Source organism: Asterias amurensis, chromosome 10 (genome assembly GCF_032118995.1).
Source record: "Asterias amurensis chromosome 10, ASM3211899v1".
In the NCBI taxonomy this organism is placed as follows: Eukaryota; Metazoa; Echinodermata; class Asteroidea; order Forcipulatida; family Asteriidae; genus Asterias; species Asterias amurensis.
This window is the reverse complement of record NC_092657.1, coordinates 3,966,548-3,979,617: the sequence shown is the minus strand read 5'-3', so window position 1 is coordinate 3,979,617 and position 13,070 is coordinate 3,966,548. Positions and strand designations below refer to the sequence as shown.

Sequence of the window (13,070 nt, the reverse complement as noted above, 5' to 3'; positions counted from 1 at the left end):
GATTGGCAGCATATTGCACCACAGTACCTTGTTAACCATTGCTTGGTGCTACATGTATGTTAAAGGAATAGATCTCATACTTACACCTAGTCAACCTTTTTTGCAGGAAATACTGTATGTTAAAGCGCCTTGAGCGTGACGGATATGAGCGCTATGTAAGAAACTTCTATTGTTATTTCAACACATTCTGTATTTTGTTATACTTTTTTCCCCAGTATTTGTCACTCTGTCAGCTCGGGAGGAGACACTAGTTCCACCCTATCTAGGGTAGATGCGATTCTAACTGCAAAGGAAGGTAAGTGTCTGAAGTAATTGCTTATTTCCCCAACTTCAGAGAAATCCTACACTGACTGGAAGTCCATGTCGGAATTCTTTAAAGGCAGTGGACACTATTGGTTATTACTCAAAATAATTATTAGCATTAAACCTTACTTGGTAACGAGTAATGGAAAGAGGCTGATAGTATAAAACATTGTGAGAAACGGCTCCTTCTGAAGTAACATAGTTTTTCGAGAAAGAAGTAATTTCCCTTGTACCTCAGATTTAGAACTTGAGGTCTCGAAATCAAGCATCTGAAAGCACACAACTTCGTGTGACAAGGTTGTTTTTTTCTTTCATTATTATCTCGCAACTTCAACGACCGGTTGAGCTCAAATTTTCACAGGTTTGTTATTTTATGCATATGTTGAGATACACCAAGTGAGAAGACTGGTCTTTGACAATTACCAATAGTGTCCAGTGTCTTTAAAGGGTTTTGGTACCTTTTGTAATTGCAGTTTTCGACCATGACATGAATCCCCACTCACTTCATTATTCTTCAATTGAAGTTTGTGAAAATCACAGCAATGTTTTCAGGAAAGGCGCATAAATATGTTGTACAAGCTAAATTAAAAAAAAAAATTATTTAACAGTGGGATGGTGGTTTTTTAACTGTGGGGTGGGTTTCAGGGGACATTCTTTGTGGCAGGACGGCTTTGTAGAAGTGCTAGTCACCTGTTCCTCCTCGCCACTCACTGGCTTGGTATTTTCTTGCAGTTTTGCTTCTTTGTTTCTTTATGTATCGATTTGTATATTTATATTTTTATGTCAGTGTAAAGTTTAATAAAACTAAAACTTAAAATAAAACCCCAAAAACTGAGCAATGCAAGTTTTACATAAATATTGTAGTCCGCAATATGGATGGAATTCATGTCATTACGGGCACTTCTTGGTCTATATTTGCATTCTTTTCGCATTGTCCATCATCGCAATGCATGATGGACACGGGGAATTTCCTGCTCAACTTTAGCCTGTTGGGTTTGTATGTGATCTTCCACAGGGAATTTGTTTTGGGGGACACCATGACCTGGGCCCAATTTCATAGAGCTGCTTAAGCAAACAAATTTGCTTAAGCCGAAACATCTTTGCTTGGTAAAATCAGAGTACCGGCCAAGACTCAACCCAATTGTTATGCTAAAGTAAACAACAGCTAAATACCAGTTACAAGCAATATATATGGCATGACATTTGACCGTAACATAAAAATAAGCAAGTTATTTTCGTGCTTAAGCAAATTTTTGCTTAAAGCCACTGGACACTATAGTAATTGTCAAAGACAAGTCTTATCACTTGGTGTATCTCAACATATGCATAAAATAACAAACCTGTGAAAATTTTGAGCTCAATCGGTCACAGAAGGTGCGAGATAGTTATGAAAGAAAAAACACCCTTGAAACACGAAGTTGTGTGATTTGAGACTATTGATTTAGAGACCTCAAATTCTAAATCTGAGGTCTTGAAATCAAATTCTTGGAAAATTACTTCTTGTGAAAACTGCTCCACTTCAGAGGGAGCTGTTTCTCACAATGTTTTATACTATAACCTCTCCCCATTACTTGTTACCAAGTAAGGTTTTATGCTAATAATCATTTTGAGTAATTACCAATAGTGTCCACTGCCTTTAAGCAGCTCTATGAAATTTGGCTCCAGTGGCTAGTGCTGACTGCCTCTGTTGCCTCCAAGAATTATCTAACCCATTCAAAATCATGCAAGTCCTGTGTTGTGTATATTTCCAGAAGAGAAAAATCAACCAGCTTCATCAGGTTCCTTGATTCATCCCCACAAAGCGCCATCGACCTACATCCCAGGCCACTCTGCTGAAGCTGAACCTGTCCATGGGGCCGCAGTGTACTCCTTGTCCCAGGAGAGCACAGGATTAGACCTGCGGCAATACCAGCCTTATAAGGTAAAGAGTCCTGCAGCTGATTTCACAAAACGCTAGGATTAATCTTATCTCAAGTTAGGACTAGAAATGGGATGAGTTCAATGCGTCCAAATCTATGGATACGGAACTTAACCCGTCCTAAGATTAATCCTTAGTTGGAAAGAGTTTGGTGAAATCGAAAGCTGGCCAGAGGTTTTTGTTTTGTTTTTGGGAGAGATTGCCAAACATCACCAAAGGCCGGATTGCCAAAGGCCGGATGGCCACCTCATGGCGAGGGCTACAATTAGGGCTATCAACCCAAATCAACTTCCACTTGGGGAACATTGCTACCTACTCCTGTGGATGAAACAGGGTGCCCCCTTGAACTCTTTCACATAGAAATTGCTTTTAGTATGAACTTCATAATCAGTAAGCTTTCAAACTAAAAGTAAACAATTATTTTTTGTCCTTGATACCGAGCCTGTGAAATGCATCCAACTTTTTACCAAAATGGTTGTTACTCTACTTTTCTTTCTTCAAAAGACAAATCTGCAATTGTCCTATTGTCCAATATCTTTCTCATGGACATACTCTGACTGGGGTGTGCCAACTTCTACACTTGTATCATCAAATTCAATCCAACTCAATTTCAACTCGCTATTTTTTTCCAGGAAAATTTCCAAACAGTAAAAAGCCAAATTATTAGTTTTAAAGAAGTGCCCTGACCCCCCCCCCCCTCCCCTCGATACCCTTCATACACTTTGTATGAGCGTGAAAATGCTGCAAACTTTAGATGGACCCTAAACATGCTAAATTACCTTGTTTGGCATGGCAAGAAGATTGATATGACGTGAGTGAGCTGAGGAAACGATCTTGCTCTGTATCTATCACTCAGCCTTAAATTAATTACCCTCTTTCTGTCTCATTCAGGATATACACATGGTGCCAACTACTACACACACAGCCTATACAGCAGATTGTCACAAGAGGGCAGTAGACAGCATCATCGATACCCTGCCATTCCTTAGGAAGGCTGAGGAGAGTGAGCAAACTAGGGAGTCAATGACATCAAGGGATCAACTAGTAGAGTCCGGTAGTGTTTGGCAGGCCTCAACAAGCAACAGACCATCCGAGTCGACCTACACTTGGGGCGTCTCCAAGGATGGGACGGTTGGGGCTATCGAAAAAATACCCACTGTGTTGAGAGATTTGCAAGAGACCAGTCAGCAAGATTGGCAGGCTCGTTCTTACGAAGGACTGACTGAGTCTACTGGCGGCTGGCACCATGCTTTGAGAGAGGCAGGGCTGAGAGACAGACTAGCTGAGCAATACAACAGGCGTCCTGATTGGCAGACTGAGCAATCTAACAGGCATCCTGATTGGAGGACTGGTTACCATGACATCTATCATCAACAACAGGTGAGATATAGTATTGTAAACACAACTGCACATTTTTACAGGAGTGTGATTTTTCAGGGTTTTTTCCACAGATATTTCTCTTTCACTATCTTGTTGTATTTCAATCCTCAGTGTTTTTGGTTATAGACCCTTTCAGATCCTCCAAACTACTCCACTCTATCAAATTAAACTCAAGTTCTGGAAGTACTCTTCAAAAAACCCTATATGATAAATGTATGTTTCATAAACAAACTAGAAGATGAATGAATGTTCTCTTCCAAAAACCTATGATTACCTGCTTATTCCTAAGGGTTTTTAGAAGTTTCAGATAAACATGGAGACCAGTCATCAAGTTTCATTATAACAGCTTTAACAGGGCTCAAAATTTACTCTTGACCTTAAGCCCAAGGCAAGTGTCGTGGCCGAGCGGTTAAGAGCACCGAATTCAAACTCTGGTGTTTCTGATCAGCAGAGTGTGGGTTTGTATCCTCAGCCGTGACACTTGTGTCCTTAAGCAAGACACTTTTAAAACCATTGCTTCGTCCTTCGGATGGGACGAAAAGACGTTGGTCCCATGTGTTGTGTAACGCATGTAAAAGAACCCACACTCTGCTGATCAGAAACATTAGAGTTTGAATTATTAACCGCTCGGTCACGACACTTCCACTTCACTGCTTATGTTACACTTAGTTACCTGTGACATGTTTGTTCTGTTGTTATTTAGCCATCGAGAAAGACTGTGCTGAGGTCAAAACGTCAGGCTATTTTTAAAACTATGTTTTGTTGGTAAAATTTCATTCAACTGTCTCAGCAGAATCCTCAGCATTCCACGAGAGACATCTTAGATGTCATCAACAGCTCCCATCAGCTACACCCGCCTCACTATCGCCAAGACCACTCCTACTTCCTCGACGCCCACTCCCAGGAGCAACCCAACGGAGTCGCCTATAACCCGTACCATGCAGAGATACCCACCAGACACCATCTTCAGGATGAGCAGTTGTGGCTTCTGGAAGAGCAGAAAGTAGCAAGGGGTGATTGCTTCGATGACTGTTTCGATCATCACAATTTCCAGACGTCAGAGAGTGATTGCTATTCTCGGAAAGGTCAGTTTAAGGCACTGTACACGTTTGGTAATTGTCAAAGACCAGTGTTCTCACTTGGTGTATCCCATTATAATCATAAAAAAAAATCCTGTGAAAATTTGGGCCCAATTGGTCATCGAAGTTGCGAGAAAATGATGAAAGAAAAAACACCCTTGTTGGACGAATTTGTATGCTTTCAGCTGGAATAAAATACTTTTAGCTGGAAGTCTTTTAATATTTTAGTGAGAAATTACCTCTTTCTCAAAAACTACATTCCTTCATCAGAGGGAACCATTTCCCACAATGTTTTATAATATCAACAGCTCTACTACCAAATCAGTTTTTAAGTTATAAAATTTGTTTTGAGTAATTACCAAACATGTACCTTCCCTTTAAAGACACTGGACACTTTTGGTAATTAGCCATTTGCCAGTTAGATTGGAATAATGTCTGGTACAATGACTCGCTTAGTTATGATGCACCACTTACTTTTGCATTTCCTCAGACTATCGAGACAGTTGCTACGCCATGTGATTAGGGGCAAGCTTTTGCGTAATAAAAATAATAATAATAATAAGACATTTGTAAAGCGCCTAATGCAAAAGCCTCTAAGCGCATTAGTTAAGTAAGAGACGGTGACAACCACACACAATTCTGAATGGATGTGTATGGCACAATGATACCAGGGTTTGCTCATCTGGAGGTTGCTATACAAAAGCTTGCCTCTAATCACATGGCGTAGCAACTGTCTCGATAGTCTGAGGAATTTAAACGTAAAGGTGCATTGTAACTAATTAAGCAAGACATTATTCAAATTTAACTCGCAAATGGCTTATTGTCAAAGACCAGTCTTCTCACTTGGTGTATCTCAACATTTGCACAAAATAACAAACCTGTGAAAATTTGAGCTCAATATGTCGTAGAAGTTGCAAGATAATAATGAAAGAAAAAACACCCATGTCACACGAAGTTGTGTGCTTTCGGATGCTCGATTTTGAGACCACACACAATCTAATTCTGAGATCTCTAAATCAAATTCGTGGAAAATTACTTCTTTCTCGAAAACTACGTTACTTCAGAGGGAACCGTTTCTCACAATGTTTTATACTTTCAACAGCTCTCCATTACTCATTACCAAGTAAGGTTTTTTTCTAATATTTATTTTGAGTAACTATCATTGGCGTCCACTGCCTTTAAAAACAGGTAGAGATTGTGATCCTGCGTATGCCGTTCGACATAAGTCCTACGTGTCACCGCTGCAGAAGCCGAGATTGGAGTCCCCAAGCCCACCTAAGCACTACCCACAACGGATGTACTGAACATAGAAAACCATGTTCCTTGGGGTCTTGTGAAACCTGGAAATTCTTACAGGCGACAGGAAGACAACTAACTAGCCAGGCATGTATGGCTCCTTGGTAAAGGGCACTCTATGAGGTTATAGTAAGTTTCTACTGAAGCATTTCAAAGGCACCAAGGCAATGATCAGGGAACATGGAGGCGATCGCCTTCGTTGCCTTCATGAAGGCAACCAGTTAGCCAGGCATGTATGGTTTGTTTTTGGAAAGGGCAAGGGCACCAAGGCATTTTCTCCTTGGACAATGAGGACATTGTAGGTTTCTACCGGAGAATTTCAAAGGCACCAAGGCAATGACCAGTGAACATGGAGGCGATCGCCTTCGTTGCCTTCATGAAGGCAACCAGTTAGCCAGGCATGTATGGTTTGTTTTTGGAAAGGGCAAGGGCACCAAGGCATTTTCTCCTTGGACAATGAGGACATTGTAAGTTTCTACCGGAGCATTTCAAGGGCACCAAGGCAATGATCAGGGGACATGGAGGCGATCGCCTTTGTTGCCTCCGTGAAGTATCCGAGATGCCAACACTTATGATTTGTATAATTTATTTAGCCAATTACAACTTTACGATCCGCTCCATTTGTTACGATTTAATAAAAATATTAAGTAATAAACCATTTACCATATTGTGTCTTGACTCCTTTTTACTTTCATAGCGCATATTACTAAAATGTACTTTTGTAACTGACTCTTTGTGCGAGTTGTAGCGCATACGTAGTAGTGTGTCAGTACAAACATCGCACTCACTGTAAACTTGCCTAATTGGGCGTATTAAGTAATAGGCTGGTTTCCTTCATTTACACGTAGACAATGCGTTATAAGACTGGCAACCAGCTACATTGTGATGGTCAGTTGCTAACCAAATCGCCCCAGGTATACTGACGTTTATATTGGGGCGGTTGAGAAAATCACGTGTCCTCCTATAATTTGCCGTCAGTTCGCCGTCAACTTAGTAGTCCAATGCAGATGACAGGGTGTGGTTTAGTCTTGTCCCAAGGCGTCGGCGATCAATTTACGTGTAATCTTGTGCTTCACAAGATAATAGCCTTGTGGTTTATCAACTTTTGCCTGAATATGTGTCAAGGTGGTTTTATCAAATTTTTCCTGAAAATGGGTTTCATGAAAACGGTTTTATCAAATTTTGCTTGTAAATGTGTATAGCCTTGTGGTTTTATCAAATTTTGTCTAAAAATGTGGCTTTGTCAAGTTTTGCCTGAAAATATGTGCAAGGCTATAATAACCTTATGGTTTTATCAAATTTTGCTTTTAAATGTTTACAAGGCTTATAATAGCCTTATGATTTTATAAAATTTTGCCTGAAAATGTGGCTTTATAAAATTTTGCCTGAAATGAGTAACACAATTAGTCCGAAACCCTGATGCTGGAAACCAGTAGAAAAGGTGGTAGAGTTTTCACTAGTTTCACATGGGCGTTATCAATTTATGAAAATGATGTGTCACACAAAGTGTGAATAATGCTCTTTGACAACCTAAACTTTCCGACAGTAGGTGGAAATAGAGAAACAAATTATAAGCTTTATGTAATGTTTAGTCTGCCTGCCATTGTCTGTGGTTTAAACTTTGACAAGTGTTAATCAAGAGTTTCTTTTATAAATTTGAGAACAAGGTGTTATGAACATCTGTAGATTATTTATACATGAAGCAAGGCTTACTTTACATTCACAAACTGCCAAAGATTATAAATGTAGTGTTGAAATACACCGATCCATTAAGCCAGGCCCAATTATCATTGACCAATCACAACCGCGAAATCTGATCACCATTTGAACCGTTTGGTGATCTTTGCACTAATGGTGATCGGGTTTCGCGGCTGTGATTAGTCAACTGGAAGGAGGCGGGGCGTAATGGATCGGTCTGTTGTATAATTAGAAAAATGTTTTGTCGGCCCCTGGATGATACCACAGATAACTGTTAAAATACAAATTTAATGGATCAAGCTAAAATGAGACGTTTTTCTTTGGAATAACCAGTATGCATGGAGAACCAAGCCAAAACACACAAACAGTTTATTTTTTATTTATTTTTTTCATAGGGTTTTGGTTGTAGTTCAACTGCCCGAATCATTTTATTTAATGTTGCCAACTTCTTTCCTGATAAAAGTAACATCAAAATATCCCAATGTATTTATACAAACAAAATCAGGTTTATTCTCTCACATTTTTGGTTACTGGTGTAACACAACTTTTGAACCTGCCAAAGGCGGTACTTTTGTATCAACATGGGCTTTTAACATCATTGAAATGGTACAATTTAGGGGCACAATAATAACCATGCACACGGCCCCTTCTGTGCCCGTCTCACCATTGGCATTATGAACAAAACAGTTTGATACAAAACAGAATCCCACTACAATGGGACAAACGACCGTCTTTTGTCCCATTGTAACGGTATTAAATGGCATTCACTCGCTGGAGTCGAGTAGCACATTCCTAGCCTTGCGTGCCACTCCCTTCAGGAAAGGTTTAAGGAACTTACTATTCATGAATTTATTGGCCAATCACAGTTTCGCCTCTGGCCTCTATCTTTTTTAACCCCGATTAAACTACGGTGCAATTCCTACAAAATGTGGGGTTTTATGTTTACTTTTTGTTTATTCCATAAATAAATTGCCCTGGCGAAGTTTGTTGGGTTTTTTTTCGAGCTCTAAATTATGACGTCATGTAACGTCGTTTATCGACCAATCCCAACAGCTGAGTATTTGAAGAAACCCAATTAAGGGTATTAATTAAACTTTAATTATTGTTTATCATTTTTTAAAGCGGTCCCTTGATACTTCGGAAGTTTATTAAGATTTATTTAAAAAAATAGTTTTCAACAAAATGGATTTTCTCCTGATATTGTTTTAATTTGAGTGACGCACGCTTTATGAATTGCGCCCTCTGTCGAGTCCTGTGAAAGCCAAAAAAGAATTGCGAGCGTTATTTCAAAAATTATTTGCCGTTACTTTTTCTTTACCCAGTTTTATGGTTTTGTTTGACATTGGAAAGCATTTCTTGTGGAATTTCTTCTCTTTTGTTGACCCCATTTGGGCTACTGAAGGGAGTGGCCAGGACTGGCACGCGAGGAATGTGCTACTCTGGCTCGAGCGAGTGAATGACATAAATCCCGTTACAATGGGACAATTGTCCATTGTAACGGGGTACTTTATAAGACTCGTACGCGCCATGTTCAAGCATCTAGACTCGACAACAAGGAGTAAAGAAGATGGCCGCCATCCCCGGGCATTTCGTCGTTGAGAATTTCTGGGTTTAGCCAGCGCAGCAAGCTTCAAAGTTCTTCGTCAAAGACACCTGTAAGTATGGCATTTATTGCAGAAATAATATTGTGAACGTCTGCGCTCTGTTGTGGTGGTATTTTGGAATGAATTTTCATGTTGTAAAAATTATTCAGAAGTGCTTTGCCCTCGCCATGCTCGCTCGACATGCTCGAAGATTTTGCATATAAAGACATTCCTTTTAGTTTTACTGATTCGAGGTAATTATTTAGTTCCTTATAAATTATTGTGTTAACCTGTGCCCACCAAGGATTTAATTAATAGTTATCATTTATGTGTTGTTGGCTTGTAAAGTTATTTGTAGGGCCCACTGTTGCACTGTACTCTACTCTACTTACTAGAGTAGTGTACTACGACTACACTAGCCCCACGTGGCCAATGCTAGCTGGCCGTGGCTTGTAAAGTTACATATTTTGTATATATTTTTTATTTGTAGGGCCCACTACATGAGTAGTACTACGACTACACTAGCCCCACGTGGCCAATGCTAGCTGGCCATGGCCACACAAGTGGGGCTAGCAAATTATTTCCCCTATGGTTTTATTTGGAAAAGTTTCCGTATGGCGCCACCACTTTTTCATTCGATATGAAATAATATAGTATCTAATTTACCTCAATGAGATATCCCTTTTTGTAAAAATGCGTGAAAAAGTGGTGACGCCATACGGAAAGTTATCCTTTTATTTTTTTATTTTTTACAGTTATGTGTTGCTGGCTTGTAAGTTGTATTTTTTTTTATTGGCCTCGTACTTAGTAGTCCCACATGGCCGAGGCTAGCTGGCCTTGGCCACACAAGTGGGGCTAGGGCCTCGATACTCCTAGAACTATTTCAGTTTCGTCCAGCTATCGTCTCCCGTTACGGGAGACGATAGCCGGACGAAACCGCAATAGTTCTAGGAGTAGGGCCTTGACAAATTATTTTATTTTCCCCAATTTGTTTCCCCCATTTTAATTTTTTTTTACATTATTTTTCTATTAGTATTTGTATGGCGTACGTAGCCCAACGTGGCCGAGGCTGGCTGGCCTCGACAAATTATTTCATTTCCCCCAATTTTTTTGTTTTTGTTTTACATTGATATGTTGTTGGCTTTTAAGTTTTTTTTGTTTTTTTTTATGTCCTACCTCTAGTACTACCTACTACTAGCCCCGCGTGGCTGAGGCTAGCTGGCGTTGCCCACACAAGTGGGGCTAGGGCCTACAAATTATTTTATTTTCCCACACTTTTTCCCCACATTTATTTTTTTAGTTTTACATAAAATGTTGGCTTTTAATTTTTTTAGTTTTCTTTATGGCCTACTACTAGTACTAATACACTAGCCCCATGTGGCCGAGGCTAGCTGACATTGGCAACACAAGTGGAGCTAGGGCCTGTACATATTATTTGTTTTCCCCCATTTGTTTCCCCCATTTATTTTTTTATTTTTACATAAAATGTTGGCTTATAATTTTTTTTATTTTATTTGTATGGCCTACTTCTAGTACACTACTACACTAGCCCCATGTGGCCGAGGCTAGCTGGCCTTTCCACACAAGTGGGGCTAGCCCTACAAGTTATTTTATTTCCCCCCATTTTTCCCCCATTTTTGTTTTGTTTTACATTTTACGCATTGTTGGCTTTTAAGGGCATTCTTACTACTAGCCCCACATGTAGCTGGCCTTGTAGCTAGCCCCACAAGTAGGGTTAGGGCCTACAAATTATTTAATTCCCCCCCCCCCATTTTTTCCATTTTACATATATGTACATATTTTTTATTCAAACCAAAGCCAATGCATGACACTGTAATTTTTTTACTGTGGATTTGATTAAAATGACGCCCGCCCATCCACACAAAAATAGGCAGAAACATCAATATCCAGTCAATGTCAACTTTTACCCCCCAAATAATTCAAAAACATGTAGGCATGCTCTTCACACCCATGGTCCTGGTATTGAAATTTTCGCATACTTATAGGCAGTGGACACCAGCATAAAACCTCACTTGGTAGCGAGTAATGGGGAGAGGTTAATAGTATAAATCATTGTGAGAAACGGCTCCCTCTGAAGTGACGTAGTTTTCGAGAAAGATGTAATTTTCCATGAATTTGATTTCGAGACCTCAAGTTTAGAACTCGAGGTCCCGAAATCTAGGGCCTCAACAAATTATTTCATTTTCCCCCAATTTTTTTCCACCATTTTTTGTTTTTGTTTTACATCAATATGTTGTTGGCTTTTAATTTTTTCTAATTTTATTTGTATGGCCTAACACTAGCCCCATGTGGCTGAGGCTAGCTGGCCTTTCCACACAAGTGGAGCTAGGGCTTCTACATATTATTTTATTTTTCCCCCATTTGTTTACCCCATTTTTTTTTTTTTTTTTACATAAAATGTTGGTTTCTAATTTTTTTGTAAAATTTATTTGTATGGCCTACTTCTAGTACTACTACACTAGCCCCATGTGGCCGGGGCTAGCTGGTCTTTCCACACAAGTGGGTCTAGCCCACAAAGTATTTTGTTTTTTCCCCATTTTTTCCCAATTTTTCCCCCATTTTTGTTTTTGTTTTACATTAACCTAATATGTTGTTGGCTTTTAAGTTTTTATTTTATTTGTATGGCCTACTACTAGTACTACAACCATTGTGGCCGAGGCTAGGACCTCTAAATAATTATTTAATTTTCCCCTATTTTTGTTTTCGGTTTACATTTATGTGTTGTTGACTTTAAGGGCCTAAACTAACCCCTCGTGTAGCTGGCCTTGGCCTACAAATTATTTCATTCCCCACCCCCCCCCCCCCATTTTGTGGGGGTTTTACATGTACATAATTTTTATTCAAAGCCAATGCATGACACTAATTTGTTTTACTGGGGATTCGATTAAAATGACGCCCACCTATCCACACAAAAATCGGCAGAAACATCAATCTCCAGTCCATGTCAATGTGACTGGTGTTCTCAACATTCTTTTATTCAAAGCCAATGTTTTATACTATCAACAGCTCTCCAAAATAATTCAGAAACATGTAGGCCTGCCATACACACCCATGGTCCTACACTATTCGTCCTACACTATTCGTAATTACTCAAAAGAGTTATCAGCATAAAACCTCACTTGGTAACGAGTAATGGGGAGAGGTTGATAGTACAAAACATTGTGAGAAACGGCTCCCTCTGAAGTGACATAGTTTTCAAGAAAGATGTAATTTTCCTCGAATTTGATTCTGACTCCTCAAGTTTAGAACTTGAGGTCTCGAAATCAACCATCTAAATGCACACAACTTCGTGTGACATGGGTGTTTTTTCTTTCATTAACCAAAATAAAGGCTTGTTTACTTAACTTTGTTTTTCTTCCCGTTTTCTTTAATGTACCCCTTCCATGAGTGTGAATTCAACCAGCCAAGATCTTAAGTGATGTTTGCTTCCAGTCCCTGTATGCATGCATCGGGAGTGAAATTTCATCTTTATACAACTACTTGGTATGTCAATGCAAATTTTTGATCATAAAATAGACACAGGTGGTGCTTGATAAGTGTTTTTGTATCACACTGTCAGCCTTTACCCTACTTTGAAATTTAGGGTATTACACAGTGCATCTTAAAGGCACTGGACACCTTTGGTAATTGTCAAAGACCAGTCTTCTCACCTGGTGTATCTCACATCAAGTAAGAAACCCGTGAAAAATTGAGCTCAATGGGAGACTTTGGGACGCTAGGTGGCAGCAGACTTACTGGGTAAATGTCCATCTGAGCGTGCGCACATGACCGAGAACAATGGATTTTACCTGG

General features: G+C 39.6%; 1 protein-coding gene across 5 annotated transcripts in view; it reads left to right on the top strand.

Annotated features, from left to right (window-relative positions):
• The window catches only part of LOC139943100 (uncharacterized), a 130,157-nt gene extending 123,427 nt beyond the window's left edge, over positions 1–6,730 (top strand). For 2 of the 5 annotated variants that reach the window (XM_071939915.1, XM_071939914.1), the window contains exons 12-16: positions 216–295; positions 2,055–2,224; positions 3,113–3,601; positions 4,392–4,686; positions 5,869–6,729. In XM_071939915.1, coding sequence (XP_071796016.1) covers positions 216–295; positions 2,055–2,224; positions 3,113–3,601; positions 4,392–4,686; positions 5,869–5,984 — 1,150 coding nt within the window. In that variant the 3' untranslated portion in view covers positions 5,985–6,729. Of the gene's footprint in view, positions 1–215; positions 296–2,054; positions 2,225–3,112; positions 3,602–4,391; positions 4,687–5,868 lie in introns of all 5 variants that reach the window. The other 3 variants (XM_071939917.1, XM_071939918.1, XM_071939916.1) reach the window with 3 other exon arrangements.
• Positions 6,731–13,070: the final 6,340 nt, after the last annotated feature.